The following is a 25,636-nucleotide window of genomic DNA, read 5'->3' on the forward strand; positions in this document are numbered from 1 at the left end:
CATGCGGGGCATACTACAGCAGGGCCATGTTTAGCTGAAGAGAGATGGACAGGTGTTCCATGCAGGCAGTCCCATTGATATCAATTGGGACAAAGCTGAAGCACAGGTGTTCCATACATTCCTCTGCAGGCAGTCCTAATCTTGTCAACTGTATCCCACAGTGACTGCAAGCACACAGCCACAGCCTCCAACTTGACTTCTGTGTGGGTGCATCTGAACTCACACTCTGCGTTTGGGGCCATGCACCTACTGCAGCATCCAAATTGACATTGACATAGCTGTAAGTAAAAAATGAAAACCTCCAGATTTTTTAAAGAGATTTGGATATTTACATTTTTGCGTATATTCGATTTTCACCATTTTGCAAAAAGGCTCAATTTAAAATTACGAATATCACCGGATGTTGGAGTGAGTGGACTTCTGTGTGCTAGCTCCAGTTACTTAGAAATTCTGTCAGCTGTGCGCTGAGGCAAGGGGGTTAAAGTGACTGACGGGTGAGTCAGAACGGCTTAGCAACGGTTGTCCTCCGGTGCAGAGAAAGGAGGGAAGTGACGTAGGGAGATAGTGTGGAGCCAGGGGTGGGCCAAATGTGTCTGAACACACAGGCTGTGTACCCACCATGACGCAGAAAAAGGGAGTGGAGCCGGCACAGCAAGATGGCACTGGTGCACAGCCACAAAGAAGGGGAATCAGGTGGCGGCTGCTAAGCTAGAGCGGTTTGCTCACACCCCAGGTCAGTCACCAGCGAAGGGAGGACAGCAGCCGGAAAATCTAAAACCCAGCCGCGTGCCCCTTCTGTGAGAGAGACAGGGACAAACAGCAGCACCAAGGATGGATGGTATAAGCAGTCTGAGCCATCTCCTAAAGCTGGTCCCTTAACATAAGGAGAACCATCTTTGAATGAAGTTCTGCAAGCAGTCAACTCCTGTAAGTTATCCCTATGTGAGCAATTGAAATGTATTAAGGAGGAGTTTTCCTTTGTGAGACACGACTTGCAAAAAGTACGTGAGGGAAGGGGAGGATTAGCTCAATGAAGGATGATTTGAATCCAATAAAGCAGGAAATAAAAATTATAGGAGAGAAAGTCAATATTTATGTGGCTAAAATGGATGACACGGAAAATAGACTGTGGAGGAACAATGTGAGGATTGTGGTCTCCCTGAGCGAAGTGAGGGCCCTAACTCTATAATGTTCCTGGAGATCTGGCTTAAAAGATGAGTAAAGGAATTATTATTTTCGCAGATTAATACTATGTGAATGCAGCATCGGTCCAATGCTGCATCTGTCTCCCGGCGCCTCTACACTGAGAACTGAGCAATTTTCAGAGCTCCGTTAGCAGAGAGCTGTAGACTGTCGGTCGCAGCTCTCTGCTCTTCTTCCTCCTCGCTCATTGGAGTGCTGGGCTGTGGAGGGGGCGGAGCGGCCATCTCAGACTCCCAGCGGCTCGCTGAGAGGCTGATCTGGGTGTCAGTCCAGGCACGTGGCGGATCCAAACTCCGTGGTCGGGATGACGCAGTGCCTGAACTGACATTGGTGACGTCAAACGGCACAGGAGTGCTTTGCACGAGCTTTGGCTATACTTCTCCTTTAAGGAAATTTCTGGAAAAGACACTTTCTCTGCACTTTTTGAAATCGAACGGGCGCATAGAGTACCCTCTAGAATACTGCAACCAGGAGGTTACCTCAGGCCACTTCTCTTAATAATGTTTAATTACAAGGACAAAGTTATTATTCTTCAAAAGGTCAGAGAAATTGGAAATATCCGTTTATAATGGAGTAAGGATTTCTATGTACCCAGACTTCTCGCCAGAGCTGCAGAAACGTAGGGCCAAGTTTTCAGAAATTAAACGCAGGCTGCAACAATTCAAAGTTACATACGCCTTGTTATATCCCACATCATTTTGGGTAACAGTCCTGGGGGGGGACTCAGTTTTTTGATAACCCAGCTGGGGTGGTGGCATGGTTGGAAGACAATAGAAAGAGGTTGTAGGCAAATTGGAAATAAAAAAAACTGAGCATGAAAATGGCCTATAGACTGCACAGCTGATTAAAATTTAGTAAATATAGCAGGGCCTTTTTATTCTACAAGTCATGTTCTTTCAGAAAAATACATGGTTGGGGGGGGGGGGGGGGTTGGTCTTTTACAAATCCTGAAGGCTGTAAGGAAAAAATTAAAACCTTCAGATTTTTTGAAGGATATTTACATTTTTGTGTAAGTTCGATTTTCACCATATAGCATAACGGCGCAATTTAGAAGTTACAAATATCTATTCTATATAAACTAAATACATTAACTCAAAAATGGAACTTCCGCTTTAAGTGTAGGCGACCCCCTAACATGCCTAATCATTTTTTGGGGGAAGGAGCGGGTACCCTGTTTTTACAGGCACCCAGATCCCACTTCCTCCCTGGTGCCATGGCACCAGAAAGAAGATCATCTCTCCCCCTCCCGCCCTGCAGTCTTCTTGGACACGTCACAGGTCCCAGAAGATTGACAGGCCAATCACTGCACTCAACACGGCTTGCGCATGCGCAGTGCGCGCCGGGCTGTGAAGCCACAGCAATCGTGCCGGTTAGAGGAGCGGGGCTTTGTGCGCCCACATTGCTGGACCGTAGGACAGCAGCTAAACTTTTTGTAGTGGCTGACTTTTAAATGTGGGAACTCAGCTTTAGGCTTTTATATTTAGCAGGAATTTTGTAAAATTTGCTGTGTTTTTATCTGGTAATAATAATTGTAGTGTATTTGTAGCGAAAATATTGTTTTGATAAACATTTGCACACATATTGTGGGGCCTTAAAAATCAGTAGCACCTTCTTTTTATTCTACTGGTCGTATGCTTTCTGAAAATATAAGGCTTGGGCAGTGTTACAAACTCTGAAAGCTATAAGTGAAAAATAAAAAAGCAAAAGAAAAGTTGCAAAAATGGTCTGGCCAGCTGAGTTTAAAAGTGGAGTGAGTCTGGCAGTGAGAGGGTTAAGGTTCACTGTACTGTAGTTGTTCTGTCAGTTGAGCTCAAAACCACATAAAATCCACTATTGTGTGATAAATTGAAAACACCAACTTATTTAATAAAATTTAATTTTCATGTATGGTAGAAAAAAACTTGTATAGTAGAACAAATATTCCAGCCTCCCTACTGCAATACTGAGCATCCTGCCACATGTGGAATGTTTGTTCAACATACTATGCAAGTTTCTTTCTATGATGCATGTGAGTGTAATTTTTATAAATAAATTGGTGTTTTCAATAAACTACACTATGGTGGTTGTGAGTTCACCTGACAGAACTACAGTAGTACTGCGAACCTTAGAGACAGATACCTTATAAGCAGTGGAAGAGAGAGAGAGACCTGGGACCATTTAGATGCTTTTATTTAACCGCCAGGGAATGGGAATAGCACTCAATGACCTGGTATAATCTATAGGTCAATGTTTGAAGGTGAGGATCCACCCTGAATCATGTGTAGTGTGATGCACATTGAATGTACATATAAAAAAGACTTACAGCACCAGCAGTAGTATTTTGACTGTTTGAGTCACTCTTTAGTTTTTTGGCATGGAATTGATTTTTTTTACTATTTTCTTGCAGTTTTAATTGATTATATACAGTGGGGAAAATAATTATTTGATCCCCTGCAGATTTTATAAGTTTGCCTTACTAAGAGATTAAGGGTCTATCATTTTTATCATATGTGTATTTTAAATGATAGAGACAGAATATCAACCAAAAAATCCAGAAAAACACATGATACAAAGGTTATAAATTGAGTTGCAGTTCAGTGAGTAAAATAAGTATTTGGTCCCCAAGCAAAACATGACTTAGTACTTGGTGAGGAAGCCCTTGTTGGCAAGCACAGGTAAGACGTTTCTTGTAGTTGGTGACCAGGTTTGCACACATCTCAGGAGAAGTTTTGGTCCACAGTTTCTTTACAGATCTTTTTCAAATCCTTAAGGTTTCTTGGCTGTCGCTTGGTAACTCAAAGTTTCGGCTACCTCCATAAAGTAAGATCTGGAGACTGGCTGTTTCACTCCATGACCTTAATGTGCTTCTTCTTGAGCCACTCCTTTGTTGTCTTGGCGGTATGTTCAAGAAGGCACATGTACATTCATGTCAATGAACATCTAAATGATTCAGAGAAGGATTGGAAGAAAATGATGTGGTCAAATGAGACCAAAATTTAGCTGTTTGGCATTCACTCGACTCGCCGTGTTTGGAGTAAGAAAAATGCTGATTATGACCCTAAGAACACCATCCCTACAGTCAAGAGCAGAGGTGGAAACATGATGCTTCTGGCTGTTTCTCTGCTAAAGGTATATGCTGACTTTGCCGTGATGAGAGACCAATAGACAGGGCCATGTATTGAAAAGTCTTAGATAAGAACCTTCTTCCCTCAGACAGAATACTGAAGATGGGTCATGGATGGGTCTTCCAGCATGACAATGACCCAAAACTTACCGCCAAGGCAACAAAGGAGTGGCTCAAGAAGAAGCACATTAAGGTAATGGAGTGGCCTAGTCAGTGTCCAAACCTTAATCCTATAGAAAATGTATGGAGGGAGCTGAAAGTTCAAGTTGCCAAGCGACGTCCAACAAACCTTTAAAGGGGTTGTAAATGTACAATTATTATTTTTTATTTTTTTTATAAATTTGCTAAGATTTCAAACAAACTTCTTTCACGTTGTCATGATGGGGTATTGTTTGTAGAATTTTGAGGAAAATAATGAATATAATCCATTTTGGAATAAGGCTGTAACATAACAAAATGTGGGAAAAGTGAAGCGCTGTGAATACTTTTCTGATGCACTGTATGAGAAGAAATCAAGGATGGTGTCACACTTGTACGTGTATTGATTGAGTTTCCAGCAGTGCAAAACATTTCCTTTGTCTTTAGTTGTATATTTGTGATGAACGCACAACAGTGATTGCAGCAGCTGATTTTAATCCTTGTAGTTTTTTTTTACTTGGTACACAAGTTTTAGGCAGCACACAAATATCTTGGGATTAATTATATTTTGCAGAATGCCCTGAACCATCTTTTGTTCCAGGAAGTAGTTCTGGCAGTACCCACACAGGACAGGTTTAAAGGATTATATTCAAACCTGATCACAGTACCAAAACCCAGTGGGAGTATGCATCATATCTTGGACCTAAATTCCAAACAAATCCCTTTTAAAATTTCACATGGAATCTGTGAGCTATTGCCTCTCTAAGACAAGGGGAATATTTGGTATCCATTAATATCCAAGATGCTTAACTGCAAATTCCAATTTATCTACCTCATCTGTTGCTTTCTACACTTTGCAGTTTGTTGCACTGCCATTTGGCCAATCCTATGCTGCCAGAGTATTCATAAAAGCTTGCACCTGTTCTTGACCTTCTAAGAACTCGGGGCATCCAGGTCTCGGGTTATCTAGATTCCCTTTTGCTGAAAGACTCCTCTCCCTTCAAGCTATCTGCAAATGTTAATGGAATACTTGGGTCTTATCCTAGACACATCCCAAGCAAAAGTCTTCCTTCCAGTGAACAAACTGCTGTCTCTCAGAACTCATGCACAGGACTTCAATCAGATATCATGATCAAAGTTATAACAACAGATGCCAGTCTTTGAGACTGCTAAGGAGTGTTCCAGTACCTCACAGTTCAGGGAACATGGTCATCTGTGGAAGCCAAGCTCCACTAGAGCCCAGAACAACAAGGTGACTATCAGGGGCGGACTGACAACTCATGGGGCCCCCGGGCAATAGAAGATTATGGGGCCCCTCTGGCTTACAGATGGCCACCACGCCAGGAGGCAGTGCAGAGGCAGGGCAGCTAAAATCTTGGGATATTCACATTAAAAGCATGTCAGTTTCGGACATATCAGGGACAGATCTAAAAAAAAACACAGATTTTTACATACTGTCCCTGGTTTTACTGAGCCTGGCAACCCTGATGGGGCCCCCTAGTGGCATGGGGCCCTCGGGCAGTGCCCGAGTGACTCAATGGTCAGTCCGCCCCTGGTGACTATGCAACACTGGACCCCTCTTCTTCAAGGACACCCATTCAGGGTGCAATCAATGTTACTGCTGTGGCCTACATCAACCACTAGGAGTCATTCAGCCTTGAAGTAATCACCTCAACAGAGAAGCAATGGCCAGCGATCTCTGCTGTCCACATTTCGGGAGTGGAGAACTGCATGGAGTATTACCTCAGCCATCACAACCTGGACCAAAAGGAATGGGCTCTTTGCCCCAATATCTTCAACCTCCTATATCTGAGATAGGGGACCCCAAACATGGATATCCTGGCCTCCAGATTCAAGAACAAGTTACCTCTGTGGCAGGACCAAGAAGCCTCTAGCATCAGATTCCTTGATAATTCCTGGGCCCCAATGCAGGCTAATCTATGACTTTTCTCCAGTTCAAATTCTAGGGCCACAGTACAGGCTGATCTATGCATTTTCTCCAGTTCAAATTCTACCTCAACTGCTCCAGTAAATAGAGTAGGGAACAAAATTGTTCATTCTCATTGCACCAAACTGGCCCAGAAGAAACTGGTACAGACACACACACATTCTACTGGGAGATAGCCCCTGACCTCTTCCTAACAGGATAGATCTGTCATCACAGGGCCCTCTTTCATCCTGCTTGGCAGTCACTGGCTTTAACTGCATGGCTTTTGAATCCCTGATCTTAAAAGACAAATCTGAGTCTGTCCTTCCTTCTACTACCAACTTCCAAAAGATTTACTCTCCTACCTGGAAATTCTTCTTTCCTTGGGTGAACACAGGCACCTCAATCCCAGAGAATGTGTTTTTTAAACACTTCCATACCGCAGTACGTCATATGATGGCCTGGGCTTTCAGTGGGGTATCTGAATGATGCCTGCAGCTACAGTCATCATTCAGGTATAATTTTTTTCAGCCGTTCCTACAGGCGGCGGGAGGGGACGCTCCCTCCGCCCTCCGGTGCTTCTACCCAGGGCTGTCTTAATGAAAAGGCACGCCTGGGCACTGCCCAAGGGCCCCAGCTGCGTGGGGCCCCTGCACTTTCCCCAAAGCAGCTGGTCCTTGAGCAAACGCTACCCCAAAATTGGAGGACCCATGATGGCACTGAGAGTAATTGATACATAGGGGAGGCTGGCAGTGCTGTGCTGTGCTGAACGATACCCATTATTAAACAGCCACCAGGGAAGGGCAGGGATGTAGCACTAGTAATGCGCTGACACTGCCCCATGCATCTTGAATGCTCGTGACTCGAAGACTGCATGGGTAGGAGCTGGAGAGGGAGCTGCTGAATTGGCAGCACTGAAAGCCCACCTGCGGAAGTAGCATTGTGGATAGTGTCATGGTGAGCCCAGCTGTCCAGCACTGTTTGCACCGAAAGGCTTGGAATTTCCAGAGGGATGCTCCCTCCTCTGCCCCTCCTGCCTGCTTGATTAGTATAGGTGAGTGCAGTGCTGGAAGTGGGCACAAAGCCAAAAGTTTAAATGCACTGTATCTCCACTGGAAAAGGGGGTACTACGTGGATGGAATATTGGTGCTGGGGGATATCAAGGGTTTATGGGGGAAAACAATGCTGAGGGGGGATCTGGGGTGTATAGTGGGTAGCAATGCTTGGGGTAGCTTGGGTGGCTATAGTGCTAGAGGTATCAAGGATGTAGGGACATATCTAAGGTGTAGAGGGGTCAAAGTGCTGGGGTATATCTCAGATATAGAGGGGTCAGAGTGCTGGGGGGATATCTGGTGTGTAGAGGGGTAAGAGTGCTAGGGGATATCTGGGGTCAGAGTGCTGGGAAGGCATCAATCTAGCAGATATAGGACAGCTTTATTACTTTATGTATGTAGTATTTTCCCACTGTTTCTTTGCTGTACAGAATGATTGTTTATGTAGTTAATGGGGACCTCCACCCAAAAGGGGAAGTTCTGCTTGTCTGCCTCCTATCTACTTGATGTCTGTTTACCTGCACTGTCTCCATTGTAGGGGCCCCAGAGCATTACTTTGCCCAGGGGCCCATGATGCTATTAAGACGGCCCTGCTTCTACCGGTTTGAATTCGTCAATGTCGGAAGTAAGCCGTAGAGAATAAGGAGGGCCAGATGGTCCACGGCAGTCTCTTGACTCTTGGAGGCCAGGGCGTGACGTTATGTGAGGCAGAGGTCGTTTATTTTGATATTGGTCTTTCCTGCCTAGAGGAAAGATTTGGGGTCTTATAGATGTAATCCTTGTAATATAAATAAAAGTGATCAAAAAAAAAAAAACAATGTAAAGGGCTCTCCCTGTCAGAGGGGGGGTCTGTGCTGATTATAAGCACAGTCCCGTCAGATGTGCCCCATAGCTGCTAAAAAGTGCCCATAGGCTGCCAGTCAGTGCTCCATAAAAAAACATTTGACAGTGCCCATCAGTGCTTTAGTGCCCACCAGTGCCAGTCAGTGCCCAGCAGTAAAACTTGTCAGTAACTCATCAGTACCAATCAGTAGTGCCTGTCAGTGCCCATCACAGCCACCTGTCAGTGCCCATCAGTGCTGCAATTCAGTGCCGCCTATTGTTGTCCATCAATTCTACATATCAGTGCCAACTCATTAGTGCCTGTCAGTGAAGGAGAAAACAACATTTTACAACCGAAAAAAAAAACATATTTTTTTTCAAAAATGTTTTTTTTTTTAGTTTATTTGCAAAAATGTAAACCGCAGAGGTGATCAAATACCACCAAAAGAAAGCTCTATTTGTGGGAACAAAATTATAAAAAATTAGTTTGGGTACAGTGTAGCATGACCGCGCAATTGTCATTCAAAGTGCAACAGAGCTGAAAATTGTCCTGGGCGGGAAGGGGCAAAAGTGCCTGGTATTGGTTAAGTACCGAAGTTCGCCGCCATTCCACGTGTGTGCGCAATTTTAAAGTGTGACATGTGAAGTATCTATTTACTCAGCTTAACATCATCTGTCACATTATACAAAAAAAAAGGTTTTTTTTTTTTATATTCATGATGTTTTTTCCCCGGAAAATTTTGTTTGAAAAATTGCTGTGCAAATACCGTGTGACATAAAAAGTTGCAATGACCACCATTTTATTCCCTAATGTCTCTGCTAAATAAATATATATATATATATGTTTGGGGGTTCTGAGTAATTTTCTAGCAAAAAAATATGATTTTACATGTAGGAGCAGAATGCTGGAATTCGCAGGAAAGTGGTTAAACTTCTGACTTAGTTCTTTCTTGTCAAAATAGGGTGTATCAGCCCCAAAATTAACCTCCTTTACAGAACTCTGTGCTTCATTTGGACCTCAGTCTGCTTCTCTGCACCTTGCAGAAACTATCCTTTGAACCCATCAGGTGAAGGGGAAATCCTGTTACCTAAACATGTTTTATCTTAATGCAGGCTTTACACCCACTTTAAGAATCCAACAGGAAAACGTTTGGAATCACTCTAGGCTGATTTATTTATTTTTCTCTGGCTCCACCTGTGCTTAAACCAGTATTTACCTTTTGCCTGGGTCTCCTAGTATTGACTCACTGTGCTAGGATTTACCTTTTGCCTGGGTCTCCTAGTATTGACTCACTGTGCTAGGATTCACCTGAACACCTAATTGATCTGACTGATCAGATAGTACAAGCAGTCTTGTTTGTATGTGGCACTTCTCTAAATACATCACACTTGGCAAGGCCTTGGCTTATGTGGTTGTTGGGACAGTGCTCTAGCTAAAATCACAAAAACATCTAAGATCTCTGTACCCAGCTTCCCTTTTCTGGAAAACGGTTCTTTAGGGTCTCTCTGGATAAGACAATTAAAGAATGCCTCAGGTGGCCTCCACTGCACAAAAGATCACACTTTTATTGTGTGTAAGTGCTGTTTTTGTAAGCAGTAGGTCTAGGCTGATTACAGCCAAGACTCATTAACCCTGCAAAGTCCACCAAAGCCTTAGGCTGGTTTCACACTGAGGCGTGCAGCCGCGGTGACGGTATAGCCGCGCTATTTGTAGCGCGGCTATACCGTCGTATTTACCGCGATATTCGGGTGCTAGCGGCGAGGTTTTAACCCCCGCTAGCGGCCAAAAAAGGGATTTCAATGGGAAGGCACAGTATAGGAGCGGTGAACACACCGCTCCTATACCGCGGTAAAGATGCGGCTAGCAGGACTTTTGGTGCGCTCCTGCTAGCGCACCGCTTCAATGTGAAAGCCTTTGGGCTTTCACATTGAACACTACAGGGCATGATTTTTCATGCGGTATAGCAGCGCTATTTTTAGCGCTGTACTGCATGAAAAACGCCCCAGTGTGCAAGGGGCCTTATGAAAAGCCTTCCTTAGCATGAAGTTCTTCTCCCACCTGTGAACAACAGGATGGGAGGACATCTGTTTTCTCGCTCTGAATCCGGGTATCTGCTGGATACAAAAACTGTCTACCAATCCCAATAGTATTTTTACCCAAAATCTTCCTTTTTCTCTGCAGCATGCGCCAACGTTGCTCCAAGCAATGCAGTGTCGAAACATACAAAATTTACTGACAGCACATTTTTTTATGAAAACTGAGATATCACAGAAATAACTCCAAGTTACCTGCCTTACTATATAGGTAAAGTCAAAACAGCATGACAAAATGCAAACATGCCTAGACCTGGGGCACCCTGGCATACAACAGAGAAACAAATTCTGTGGTGAACAGCGTGCACGACCAGATTGCATCTTATACCACAATCACACCTGAGAGATTTGAAGCACTTTTAAGCCTAGTACACACATTGAGATTATCGGACAAATGATCGTCCATTCTTTTTTTTATTTTTTTCTTGCATGCTAGTCTCCGAAAATGAAGAAGTTGCTACAGTACGAAAATTTTCGGATGACAGAACAAAAATTTGTAAGTGATATAAGGTATTGTTTTGTATTTGTATTGTATTTTGGGACGAAAAACTGTTTTAAACTGTTTTAAATGAAAATCATACGAGAACATTTTTTGTTTGACCCTTTGGATAATTTTGGACGTACTGTACTAATGATCAGATTATCATTTCGAAAGCGATATTTTTTTTTATGATTTTCTGATCATGTGTTTGGGCCTTCACACTCAAACTCAAATATCTTCATTGGTGCCTGTTAACACCTGAGCATAGTGTCACTGGAAGTTCGTTGCTTGAAAAAGTATATGAGCTTCTTTTGGGGGCGTCGCACATTTTAGCCAATAGACTCAAGTGGGAATGTGCAAAAAAGCGTTTAACAGTTTTTTTGCCTAGTAACTTTCAACTGGCTAATTACAAAAAAGCGATCAAGTTTGAAACATGTGAAAAAACGCCTGTACCCGATGCTTAGCTCAAGTGTAAATGGGACCCAATGGTTTTGGTAGCTTTTAAGCAGGAATGTACAGTTGCAATAAGAAGTATGTGAACCCTTTTGGAATGATATGGATTTCTGCACAAATTGGTCATAAAATGTGATCTGATCTTCATCTAAGTCACAACAATAGACAATCAACAGTCTGCTTAAACTAATAACACACAAATAATTAAATGTTACCATTTTTTTATTGAACACACCATGTAAACATTCACAGTGCAGGTGGAATAAGTATGTGAACCCTTGGATTTAAAGCGGGAGTTCACCCAATTATATATTTTTTTATCTTCTCCCCTTAGATGGATGCTGGTTTTGTCTAGGGGAATCGGCTAGTTGTTTTAAAATATGATCCATACTTACCGTTTTCGAGATGCATCTTCTCCGTCGCTTCCAGGTATGGGTCTTCGGGAGCGGGCGTTCCTTCTTGATAGACAGTCTTCCGAGAGGCTTCCGACGGTCGCATCCATCGCGTCACTAGTAGCCGAAAGAAGCCGAACGTCGGTGCGGCTCTATACTGCGCCTGCGCACCAACGTTCGGCTTCTTTCGGAAAATCATGACGCGATGGATGCGACCGTCGGAAGCCTCTCGGAAGACTGTCAATCAAAATAGGAACGCCCAGTCCCGCAGCCCATACCCGGAAGCGGCGGAGAAGATGCATCTCGTAAACGGTAAGTACGGATCATATTTTAAAACAACTAGCCGATTCCCCTAGACACAACGAGCATCCATCTAGGGGGAAATAGTGTCATGTGCGGGTGAACCTCCGCTTTAATAACTGGTTGAACCTCCTTTTGGCAGCATAACTTCAACCAAACGTTTCCTGTAGTTGCAGATCAGACGTGCACAACAGTCAGGAGTAATTCTTCACCATTCCTCTTTACAGAACTGTTTCAGTTTAGCAATATTCTTGGGATGTCTGATGTTAATCGCTTTCTTGAGGTCATGCCACAGCATCTCAATAGGGGTGAAGTCAGTACTCTGACTGGGCCACTCCAGAAGGCGTATTTTCTTCTGTTTAAGCCATTCTGTTGTTGATTTTACTTATATGCTTTGGGTTGTTGTCCTGTTGCAACACCCATCTTCTTTTAAGCTTCAGCTGGTGGACAGATGGCCTTAAGTTCTCCTGCAAAATGTCTAGATAAACTTGGGAATTCATTTTTCCTTCGATGATGGCAATCCATCCAGACCCTGACGCAGCAAAGTAGCCCCAAACCATGATGCCCCCACCACCAGTAGGGATGAGGTTTTGATATTGGTGTGCTGTGCCTCTTTTTCTCCACACATAGGGCTAGATTCACATACATTTAGGCGGGCGTAGCGTATCTCCTATACACTACGCCGCCGTAACTTTGAGAGGCAAATATGGTATTCTCAAAGATTTTGCGCCCGAAGTTGCAGCGTAGCGTATTAGGGCCGGCGTAAGCCCGCCTAATTCAAATGTTGAAGCTGTGGGCGTGTTTTATGCATATTAAGTTTGCCCCCCCCCCGTAAATGACGTTTCGATCGAACGGCGCATGCGCTGTCTGTGGACGTATCCCAGTGCGCATGCTCCAAATGACGTCGGCAAATTATCAATTATTTCGACGTGAACGTAAATTACGGCCAGCCCCATTAACGGACGAGTTACGCAAACAACGTAAAACTTGAAAAATTTTACGCGGTTCCGACGTCCATACTTAACATTGGCTGCGCCATCTTTTTGGTGGTTTATCTTTACGCCTGAAAACCCCTTACGTAAATGGCGTATCTTTACTGCGACGGCCGGGCGTACGTTCGTGAATAGGCGTATCTAGCTGATTTACATATTCTAGGCGTAAATCAGCGTACACGCCCCTAGCGGCCAGCGTAAATATGCAGTTAAGATACGACGGCGTAGGAGACTTACGCCGGTCGTATCTTAGCAATATTTAGGCGTATCTCAGTTTGAGAATACGCTTAAATATACGACGGCAGGTATTCGGACTTAAGACGCCGTATCTACTGATACGCCCGTCGTAAGTCTACCTGAATCTGGCCCATAGTGTTGTGTGTTTCTTCCAAACAACTCAACTTTGGTTTCATCTGTCCACAGAATATTTTGCCAGTACTGCTGTGGAACATCCAGGTGCTCTTGTGCAGTAATGTTTTTTTTGGACAGCAGTGGCTTCCTCTGTGTTATCCTCCTGTGAAATCCATTGTTGTTTACTGTTTTACGTATCGTAGATTCGCTAACAGGGATGTTGGCATATGCCAGAGACTTTTGTAAGTCTTTAGCTGACACTCTAGGATTCTTCTTCACCTCATTGAGCAGTCTACGCTGTGCTCTTGCAGTCATCTTTACAGGACGGCCACTCCTAAGGAGAGTAGCAGCAGTGCTGAACTTTCTCCATTTATAGACAATTTGTCTTACCGTGGACTGATGAACAGCAAGGCTTTTGGAGATAATTTTATAACCCTTTCCACCTTTATGAAAGTCAACAATTCTTAATCATAGGTCTTCTGATAGCTCTTTTGTGCGAGGCATCATTCACATCAGGCAATGCTTCTTGTGAAAAGCAAACCCAGAACTGGTGTGTGTTTTTTATGGGGCAGAGCAGCTGTAACCAACACCTCGCATTTCATCTCATTGATTGGAGTGAGGTGTCAGCCAACAGGAGTCCAATTAGCTCTTGGAGATGTCATTAGTTTAGGGGTTCATATACTTTTTCCACCTGCACTGTGAATGTTTACATGGTGTGTTAAAAAAAAACATAGTAACATTTAGTTTTTTGTGTGTTCTTGGTTTAAGCAGACTGTGATTGTCTATTGTTGTGACTTGGATGAAGATCAGATCACATTTTATGACCAATTTGTGCAGAAATCCATATCATTCCAAAAGGGTTCACATACTTTTTATTGCAACTGTATTAACAAAACCTGTGCCTGTTCATTGCATACACTGCACATGTAAGCCGCAATCCTTGTACTAACAAAATACTGCTAATTAAGTGACAGTCGCACATACACACACAAACTGCAGCACATTTGAGCATTTTTCATAAATTAAAGTGGTATTAATCTCAAAATGTGATTGCTGCATTCTTTTTCTTTTTTAGGCTTACTTTCCTTTATTTTCACCTGGTGATCCAGCAAATAGGTCTATTATTTTTAAACAAAACAAGCTCTCCTGCATATATATGAGAGGAATAGGACAAATAATTTACTGACATGGGTGCTTACAATGATCAGGTTTTATTTATGTAAAACGTTTTATCACAAAATACAAAAACAAAACTGTTGCTGTAACTGCAGTGTGAACTGGAGTTTGGCAACAATTTGTTAGTGTATCTTAATCTTGTAGTTCATCTAACACTCTTCTCCCCACAAACTGTCAGTACTGCTGTCGAAAGGTGCCCCTGTGCTCCTTCATCCAGAGTGGTTGCACTCTTAATACAGAAGGTGTGTTACTGGCCAGATCACCAGGTGACAACAAAGAGAAGAAAAACCTAAAAAAAAAAAAATGAATTCAGCCACCACATTTAATGATAGGCAAATGTTATATTTTTTATTTTGGGTTTAAAGTGTAACTTAAAGGCAAAACTGTTTTATTGTTTTAGTTTTGGGGAACCTGTCTGGTTCTAATTGCTGTCTGTGTACCAGTTAAAGAGATTCACCCTCTCTATTTCTCCTGTTTAATGTTCTCATCGATTAAAAGAAAAAGAAAATTCTAAATTTTAGGTTGACACCAGTGTTGGTCAAATGATTCAGCCCGAATATGAGTTTGGGCCGAACATTGACTGTTCGTCGAACACCTGAATTGTCGGGCATTTGTTCAGCCCGACGAGTGCCCCACAATGCACTGTGCGCCGCACAGTGCATTGGAAGCCCTGATTGACTGAACCAGTGAAGGTTTTGCCCAATCAGGGCACAAAACACTGTCAGAGCCATGATTGGAGAAAGTAATTATGACTGTGCCCAATCATGGCCCATTGTTCAAAGACCCACCCCACACTATAAAAGGTTCCTTCCCAGAGCAGCCATTTAAAGTGTGATATTGGAGTGGAGATAGATAGTACATGGCTCTGTTCATTGCTACTAGCAAGTTACTGTGGTATAGTGTGCATATTGTCATTCTATTGTGAGTGTAGAGTGTCAGTGTAGTATGAGTATAGTGATCGTGAAACATGAGTGTAATGCGACCTTTTTTTACTTTAGTGTGAGTTTAGTGTGAATATAGTGATAGTGCACCGTGAGTGTAGTGCGACCATTCATTTTTACTATATTGTCAGTTTAGTGTTTCAGAGCAGGTTACCTGCAGTATATTGAAGTGTTTCAGTGTAGAGTGGTCAGGGCAGTTTTACTGCAGTATATTGAAGTGCGTCTGTACTTTTACGGCAGTATATTGAAGTGCATTAGTGCACTTTTACGCCAATATATTAAAGTGCGTCAGTGCATTTTTACGGCAGTATATTGTAGCGTGTCAGTAGATTATGCTGTCCAGTTTTGGGCACCAGTCCTCAGGAAGGATGCTGGAACTGGAGAGAGTTCAGAGAAGGGCAACAAAACTAATAAAGGGACTGGAGGACCCTAAATATGAAGAAAGGTTACGAGCACTGAACTTATTCTCTCTGGAGAAGAGACGCTTGAGAGGGGATTTGATTTCAATGTACAAATACCGTACTGGTGACCCCACAATAGGAATAAAGATTTTCTGCGAAAGGGGATTTAATAAGACACGTGGCTATTCACTAAAATTAGAAGAAAAGCGGTTTAACCTTATACTGCGTAGAGGGTTCTTTACTGTAAGAGTGGTTAGGATGTCGAATTCTCTTCCACAGGCAGTGGTTTCAGCAGGGAGCATTGTTAATTTTAAAAAAATTACGTACTGACGGGCGCGTGCGATCATGGTAAAGAGGCAGAACTTTTATAATAGGGGGCCAGCAACGTCTATTTTCACAAGCAAAAGTGGGTGTGGTCTGTCCTCAGGCAGGGCACCATTTCCTCTGTTTAGTGATGTTTTCCATGTTATCCAGCCACAGCATGCAGAGGAGGTGGTGAACTGGCTTACTAAACCATCCTCCTTATCCTCTATCACCCAAGAAGAGACTAGTGTGCAGTCCACTGAAGCTGCCAAAAGTGGCTTATTCTGCCTCCTTGTCCACAGCTACTCCTGCCATAGCCCCAGCATCATGCATGGAGGAGTCAGCTGAGTTATTTGAACATTGTGACAGCCACTTTCTCCTTGACAATGCACAGGCATTACTTAACCCCTTCCCGACCGCCGCATGTACATATACGTCGGCAGAATGGCACGTACAGGCACATTGGCGTACCTGTACGTCCCTGCCTAGACGTGGGTGGGGGGTCCGATCGGGACCCCCCCCCAAGACTTGCGGCGGTCGGGGAGCGATCCGGGACGACGGCGCGGCTATTTGTTTATAGCCGCTCCGTCGCGATCGCTCCCCGGAGCTGAAGAACGGGGAGAGCCGTGTGTAAACACGGCTTCCCCGTGCTTCACTGTGGCGGCGCATCGATCGGGTGATTCCCTTTATAGGGAAGACCCGATCGATGATGTCATTCCTACAGCCACACCCCCCCTACACTAGTAAACACACACTAGGTGATCCCTAAATGTTACAGTGCCCCCTGTGTTTAACTCCCAAACTGCAACTGTCATTTTCACAATAAAGAATGCAATTTAAATGCATTTTTTGCTGTGAAAATTACAATGGTCCCAAAAATGTGTCAAAATTGTCCGAAGTGTCCGCCATAATGTCACAGTCACGAAAAAAATCGCTGATCGCCGCCATTAGTAGTAAAAAATAAATAAATAAATAAAAATGCAAAAAACGATCCCCTATTTTGTAAACGCTATAAATTTTGCGCAAACCAACCGATAAACGATTATTGCGATTTTTTTTACCAAAAATAGGTAGAAGAATACGTATCGGCCTAAACTGAGGGAAAAAAAATGTATATATGTTTTTGGGGGATATTTATTACAGCAAAAAGTGAAAAATATAGCATTTTTTTCAAAATTGTCGCTCTATTTTTGTTTATAGCGCAAAAAATAAAAACCGCAGAGGTGATCAAATACCACCAAAATAAAGCTCTATTTGTGGGGAAAAAAGGACGCCAATTTTGTTTGGGAGCCACGTCGCACGACCGCGCAATTGTCTGTTAAAGCGACGCAGTCCTGAACTGTAAAAACCCCTTGGGTCTTTAGGCAGCAATATGGTCTGGGGCTTAAAGCGGGAGTTCACCCATTTATAATTTTTATTTTTTTCTCCCCTTAGCTTCCTGCTCGTTTGGTCTAGGGGAATCGGCTATTTGTATTAAAATATGAGCAGTACTTACCCGTTTTCGAGCTGCATCTTCTTCCGTCGCTTCCGGGTATGGGTCTTCGGGAGCGGGCGTTCCTTCTTGATTGACAGCCTTCCGAGAGGCTTCCGACGGTCGCATCCATCGCGTCACTCGTAGCCGAAAGAAGCCGAACGTCGGTGCGGCTCTATACTGCGCCTGCGCACCGACGTTCGGCTTCTTTCGGAAAATCGTGACGCGATGGATGCGACCGTCGGAAGCCTCTCGGAAGACTGTCAATCAAGAAGGAACGCCCATTCCCGAAGCCCATACCCGGAAGCGACGGAGAGGATGCATCTCGTAAACGGGTAAGTACTGCACATATTTTAAAATAAATAGCCGATTCCCCTAGTAAAAACGAGCAGGAATCTAAGGGGGAAAAGTGCCCTCTAAGGGTGAACCCCCGCTTTAAGTGGTTAATTCTGATATTGGTTCTAAGGTTGAGAAAGGTAGGATCTTGAGTACAGAGAAGGAAGAACACTGGTAAGCAACAAATTGGCAGTCATGTTCCCCCAGCTGCATCCTATTACCAAGTTGGCTTCAGTGATGATGAGAATGAAGGGGATTATGAGGTCACTGACTCGACTTGGGTGCCGAATAGAGCAGAGGAGGAAAGTGAGGGTGAGGCACAATGTAAGAGAACTGTTAGTTTTCGTCTGATACGCACCAATGCGCATGTGCACGCGCACACGAGCGCTCTGAGATGCCTAGGCGCACCAATGCGCACGCGCGCAATGGATGGCGTGCACGCCCCTAGTGCCAATTGGCGCCAAACGGCCTATTTAGGGAAGTGCCCTGACCCCAGACCCTTGCTGACTGGTCTTCAGCTGTTACCCGATACCCTAAACCCTGTTGTGATCCTGCATGACTTCTGTTGCTGAACCTGGCTTGCCTTGACTCTGTTTCTGGACTCTGCTTCTGCACCGATCACCGGTTTCCGATCCTGGCTACTCATTTGACTCTGCTTCTGCCTGCTGCCTTGTACTTGGCCTCAAGCATGGCAAAAACACCAGCCTTTTGGGTACCACATGCTTGACAAGGCATTTAACCTCCCACCACTCAGCCGTTAAGCAAGAGAACCTGAAAGCCACACAAAAAGGATGCAAGTGGAGGTGTGCAATAATGGCACTAACCTCCAGTCCATCCTTCAACAGAGAAAGTTGACACATGCGCCATGCCTGTAACATGTCCTCAATTTTGTGGTGCAGTTTCTTAAACAGATACCCAGGGTTGGAAGATCTACTAAAGCAGGCCTAAAAGAGTTTGTAGCCATTTCAGGCAGTCATACACAACCAATAAACCGCCTGATTTGTGACATGCCTACCAGATGGAATCCAACTTTGGCAATGCTGCAGAGGCTGCACATGAAACAGGGCCGTTAACAAGTATCTGTGACGTGAGTATGGCACAAAAACACTCTCAGGCAGGCTTGGCTTTTTTTCGCCACACCAATGGCTGCTGATATAGGATGCATACACTGTACTGTCACCATTTGAGAAGGCGACAAGGATGGTGGGCAATGACAATGCATGCATCAGTGACACAATCCCTCTTGTGTTGCTGCTGGAGCAGACTGCATGGCATTATATAGAGGGCACTCGCTGCAGAGCAGCGGGCGGAATAGTAGGACTTCCTTTCCTCTCAAGGTCTGCTTTATGCAGACACCCTTCTTGCAACACCACAGAACACACGAGGAGGAGGATGATTATGGCAGTTTAGGAGGCATTGAAGCAGAGGAAGATATAATTCAAACCTTAACCACTTGCTTACTGGGCACATATACCCCCCTCCTGCCCAGGTGAAATTTCAGCTTTCGGCACTGCATCGATTTAACTAACAATTGCGCGGTCGTGCGACGTGGCTCCCAAACAAAATTGACGTCCTTTTTTCCCCACAAGTAGAGCTTTCTTTTGGTGGTATTTGATCGCCTGTGCGGTTTTTATTTTTTGCGCTATAAACAAAGAAGTGAGACAATTTTGAAAAAAATACAATATTTTTTACTTCTTGCTATAATAAATATCCCAATTTAAAAAAAAAAAAAAAAAAATTTTTCTCAGTTTAGGCCGATACGTATTCTTCTACATATTTTTGGTAAAAAAAAAAAAAAATCGCAATAAGCGACTGGTTTGCGCAAAAGTTATAGCGCTTACAAAATAGGGGACAGAATTATTTTTTTTTAATTATTTTTTTTTACTAGAAATGGCGGCGATCTGCGATTTTTAATGGGACTGCGACGTTATGGCGGACACATCGGACACATTTTTGGCGCCATTCACATTTATACTGCGATCAGTGCTATAAATATGCACTAATTACAGTATAAATGTGACTGGCATTGAAGGGGTTAACACTAGGGGGTGAGGAAGGGGTTAAATGTATCCCTGCTTAGTGTTCTAACTGTAGGTGGAGGGGGGGGTGACTGGGGGGGTGACCGATCTGTGTCTCTATGTACAAGAGACACAGATCCGTCTCCTCTCCAGAGACAGCACCGCTGTCTCTGTGTAAAACGGCAATGAGAGATGATCTCATATGTTTACATATGAGATCCTCTCTCATTGGCCGCACAGATCGCCTCGCGAACGGCCACTCTGATTGGCCGTTCGCGGCGATCTGTAATTGGCTGTGTCCGAGGGACACGGCCAACACAGATTTTCCCCGCAGCGCGCTCTGGAGCGCGCGCGGGGAACGCCCAAAGGGGCGGCCGTCAATTGACGGCAGTTTGGAAATTGGGATCCGCACTGTAGCCGTCAATTGACGGCAGGCGGATCCCAAGTGGTTAAGAGATGGGTTTCTGTCCCCAGAACCCTTGGGAGTAGTAGGGGGCTGGGAGGAGCCAGTTCCAAATACTGTAATCCTCAGTGAACCCGAGGTCTCTGCTTCTCAATCCTCTGAAAACTTGTGGTGCATGGGCTCCATCCTTCGAAGCCTGCAAAAGGACCCGAGAAGGATCACTATTGGTTGAAAGCCCTCCTTGACCACAGTTACAAGGGGAAAGTCTTGGAACTCATCCCGTCCTCAGAGGAAAAAAAGGATGAAATATCTTGGGGACACCTTAAAGAGGAGTTTATGTAACGCCTTTCCAGACTCTGCTAGGTTACAGTCTCATGGAAAGGCTAGTTTTGAGACTTCTGTTCAGTGATGCGTTTCAAAAAAAATTTAGTCCTCTGCGCCCAGGGCTGTCAGATTCCACATCCCATCAGCAGTGTCTGTATCATATGGTGGAAGATTATCTAAGGGTGAAAACAGATATGGAGGGCTTTCCAGTTGACGATCCACTTTGTTACTGGGTCATGAGAATGGACCACTGGCCAGAACTTGCCCAGTATGCAATTGAGCTGCTGGGCTGCCCTGCATCCAGCATGCTTTCTGAATGGGCATTCCGTTTTGTGACAGATAAGAGTGTGTCTGTCCACAGACTCCGTTAACGGTTGACATTTATCAAAATGAATTCGTCCTGGATTAGCAGCAGTTATCAAGCCCCTCATGCCAATGTCGCTGATTAACCACTTCCCGTTCAGTCAATAGTAAATTGACGTTTGGGAAGTGGTTCTGAAATCCCGACTGGACGTCTATTGACGTCCTGCAGAATTACATTTGAAAAAAGAGGGGGTGTAATGGCGCTTGCTACTTAATAATTATCTAGCCAGTTAATAGTGCTCAAATTTACAACACAATAACGTATATAAAAAGCAAATAAATCCAGATGTGAACCGTAAAAATGTTTCACTCCTTGTTCCTTAAAGTCCCACCAAACATCAATAACAGTGATAAAGGGGATGAATGAGTGATAATAATGAGATCCAAAAATAAATGATTGAATAAATTATCAATCAATGATAAACTTCCAAAAAATATGTGAATAAACATCCATATACAGTGAAAAAAACGGTGAGATAAATTAATCCTTATAATGAGTGGAACCAACCGTCCAACATAAAAAAATTGTTATAACAAGATGTGAATATAGGTCTCAATGCACAACCTCGTGCTAATAAGGTAACATAGTAATGCCAGTGAACAATAAAAATAAAATAAAAATTTAATAAAATGAAAGTGCTTCAGCAAAAAGGTCCAAAGTGCATAGTGCTCCAAAACAGTCCAATATTGAAGTGCTTCAATGAATGTTCCCAAAGTGCAAAAGTGCTTTATTAATATTCTCTGCAATCCACCGCACGATCACTCAGTGTAGCTGTGCAGAAAAAACACACAGACTTGCATGCCGGCGCGCGGCGATCGGTGATGCGGGGTGTCAGTCTGACACCCTGCATCTCCGATCTCGGTAAAGAGCCTCCGGCGGAGGCTCTTTACCACGTGATCAGCCGTGTCCAATCACGGCTGATCACGATGTAAACAGGAAGAGCCGTTGATCGGCTCTTCCTCACTCGCGTCTGACAGACGCGAGTAGAGGAGAGCCAATCGGCGGCTCTCCTGACAGGGGGGGTTTGCGCTAATTGTTTATCAGCGCAGCCCCCCCTCGGATGCCCACACTGGACCACCAGGGAAGGGGGCAATAATAAAAAAAATTAAAATAGATGCCAATCAGTGCCCACAAATGGGCACTGACTGGCAACATGGGCACTGACTGGCACAATATGGGATCAACAAGTGATGCCATCAGTGCCACCCCTCGGTGTCCATCAGTGCCACCTCTCAGTGCCCATCCATGCCCAGTGGCCGCCCATGAGTGCCCATCAGTGCCGCCTATGAGTGCCCAGTGCCGCCTATGGGTGCCCATCAGTCCAGCCTATGGGTGCCCACCAGCGCCGCCTATCAGTGTCCATCAGTGCCACCTCATCGGTGCCGCCTCATCGGTGCCCATCAGTGCCGCCATATCAGTGCCCGTAATCGAAGAAGAAAACTTACTTATTTACAAAAAATATATACTTAATTTTTTTTCAAAATGTTCGGTCTTTTTTTAGTTGTTGCGCAAAAAATAAAAATCGCAGAGGTGATCAAATACCACCAAAAGAAAGCTCTATTTGTGGGAACAAAATGACAAAAAAATTGTTTGGATACAGTGTAGCATGATCGCGCAATTGTCATTCAAAGTGCGACAGCACTGAAAGCTGAAAATTGACTTGGGCAGGAAGGTCCGTAAGGACTATTTTTTAACACCTGTTTGACAGGTGCAAAATCATTTACATCTTTAACAGCAAAGTCAAAAAAGGTTCACATTGATACGATTTAACATGTCAAATCGGTGGCATTTTCCGGCAATGGCACCATCCTAATCGGTGCGACACTGCATCTGTGGCGCTGCGCCGATTTAAAAAAGTTGTTTCTGCAATTTCGGGATGCGATTTACATTGACACGTGTGCAAAAACCTGCACAGATGACTCTGAAATCGTGGCGAAAATCGGGACTGCCATGCGGGAGTGAAATCGTGCAAGTTTAGCTGAACTGCACGGCTTCATTCCCGCAGCTCAGTGTGAAACTGGGTTTTATCAGAGTTTATCAGAGTAGGGTTACAGTGTGAAGGCACCACCAACACCAACACCCAAAGCCCAATTTTTTCGCACCTGTTACTTCTATCCAAAGTCTGCCAAACGGACATCAGAATTTATCCCAAAAAATCTATAATCTTGTTCCAAGTGCACTAAATAAGGATGAGCTCTGGCGTGTTCGCATAGAACACATGCAGAGCCCGCCAGGAAGTGTGCACGGCGCTAATAACAGCCAGGGAGACATTTCACAATCCCTGCAGCCGAGCATCGGGACAATGCCTCCCTGGATGTGATTAGCACAGCGCCGTGCACACTTCCTGGCGGGCTCTGCACGTGTTCTATGCGAACACGCCAGAGCTCATCCTTAGCACTAAATCGTGGCACCAATAACACCCAAAGCCCATTTTTTTCCGCACCTGTTACTTCTATCCAAAGTCTGCGAAACAGACATCAGAATTTATCCCAAAAAATCTATAATCTTTTTCTGAGTGCACCGAATTGTGGCCTCCCTAAGCTTGCAGGGACATTTTTTTTTTCTTTATAAATGTAATTTTTGCTGCAGCAGGTTCTTTACACAGGACAGATGCACCACTTTACAGGCAGACTAAGGGGACCCCATCAGGCACTATATATGAAGGATTTTTTCATTTCTATTGTTTCACTTTAAGCATTGGTAAATTACTGCTTATTTAAAAATTATGTATTTAGAAACTTTTTTTCATTGATGCATGTCCCCAAAGGCAGTACCCGGACCCTTATACCCTTTGTATGCCCAATAACTCACGTCTACACCCTCAAAATGGGCATTTTGATCTTTCCAGTTCGGGTCCCATATACTTCAATGGGGTTTGTTATTCGGCTAAGAACTTTTGCGATGTTCGAGAGTTCTGGCACAAACCGGATCAGGGGTGTTTGACCCATCTCTTGTTGACACCTGAAAAGTAATGGAGCATAAATCATTCAATGGGGACATTAGTTCAGTGACACTGTGGGATTTCCTCACTTTGGAGAGATTATCTCTCACTTCCTGTTTTGGCTATAAAACGAGAAGTGAAGGGAAACCTCACTTTAAAGAGGAGGTAAACCCTGATGGGTGTTACTTCCTCTTTGTTTCCCTGCAAAGGTAAAGCATAATGGGCTACTATGCATCGCATAGTAGCCCATTATGCGTCACTTACCTGAAACCAAAGCCTGCAATGTCACCGCTGTCCCCTCTTCCACGAAGCGTCCATCTTCCTTCTGGGTATCGCGTAGAGAGATGGCATAGACATGGAGAGGTGGGTATAGTGGGGGGGTAGAAAAGGAAAGAGAGAAGTAACTTTTTAATATCGTATCCATAGATTGACTGAAACAACCTACGTTATAAGATACCAAGTGTCAGGTTTCCTTGTTCAAAGTATTGCAAATCTTAAGGGCAAAACAGAATCTGGTGTAGCAGTGAAAAGATGGCTTGTGTCTGTTCTGTTTTTATATTGTCATTTTCAATGCATCAATAAGTTCTTGTTGTACAGCTGAATTGAACTAGTAAGGTTACTAATGCACATAAAAGTGATTGTAAAAATATATATTTTTTAAATAACAAACATGTCATTCTTGCCTGTTCTGTGCACAGAGCAACACCGCTCCTTCTTTTCTGGGGTCCCTCGGGCTCCTTCTCTTCTTGGTGTGCCATTATAGGAAGCCACTTCCTATAGTGGCACACGTGCAGGCTTGATCTCGAGCCATGCTTTGTGTGTCCATTGACATACACAATGCGTCTCGCCCCTGCACCCTCGTCACTGGATTTGATTGACAACTGCAGGATCCAATGGCTTCTGCTGCTTTCAGTGAGAAAGGAGAGAGAGCAGTGCTGCTGCTCTCTCTGGCGGGGAGCTGAATATAGAGTGCCCCCCCCCCCCCTTAATGCAACGAATGCAACCTACACAACCACTTTATGAAGTATTTGCCTTTCTATCTTACTATCACTATTTTTTATTATTGTTTAGAAGTCAGGTAAGCAGTTTCTGCTATGACCCAGAAGTCTAGTTTAAAAATCTGGTCTAAAGTTAACTGTACTTTTTTTTCAGCTATATTGCAGTTCTAAGAAAAAAAAATTCTAATGTAGTGTGTTTTCTTTTTTTTTCCTTATTTTAATCTGCGCATGGACAGGCAACATGAAGAAGCGCCTTCTGATGCCAAGTAGGGGTAAGAATTTTAATGTCATTGTTTGTCCTGTGTAAACCTGACTAATATGCACCATGTGTGGCTAAATGTATTTTTTTCCTGTTTGTTATGTGTTGTACTATCGCTTGTTCATGTCAATACTGTAAGATGAGCCATAGGAAAGGATACATTCTCTTAGTTTGGCACAATGCAACAGCTGGAGGTCCACAGGTTGAGCACTCATTTTACACTGTACATTTTGTATTATATATATATATATATATATATATATATATATATATATATATATATATATGAGTGTGTGTGTGTGTGTGTGTGTGTGTATATATATATATATATCTCCATATTGAATTTTAGGAATTATTGTTTCTGGCCATGAGACTACTAATTTTGCTCAGCAC

The 25,636-nt window shown here is 43.8% G+C and overlaps 1 protein-coding gene across 14 annotated transcripts in view; it reads left to right on the forward strand.

Annotated features, from left to right (window-relative positions):
* The window catches only part of MTA1 (metastasis associated 1), a 290,526-nt gene that overhangs the window by 173,690 nt on the left and 91,200 nt on the right, over positions 1–25,636 (forward strand). For 8 of the 14 annotated variants that reach the window (XM_040333259.1, XM_040333260.1, XM_040333270.1 and 5 more), the window contains exon 17: positions 25,221–25,256. In XM_040333259.1, coding sequence (XP_040189193.1) covers positions 25,221–25,256 — 36 coding nt within the window. Of the gene's footprint in view, positions 1–10,775; positions 10,836–25,220; positions 25,257–25,636 lie in introns of all 14 variants that reach the window. The other 6 variants (XM_040333257.1, XM_040333258.1, XM_040333262.1 and 3 more) reach the window with 1 other exon arrangement.

This window comes from Rana temporaria, chromosome 13 (genome assembly GCF_905171775.1).
Source record: "Rana temporaria chromosome 13, aRanTem1.1, whole genome shotgun sequence".
NCBI lineage: Eukaryota > Metazoa > Chordata > Amphibia > Anura > Ranidae > Rana > Rana temporaria.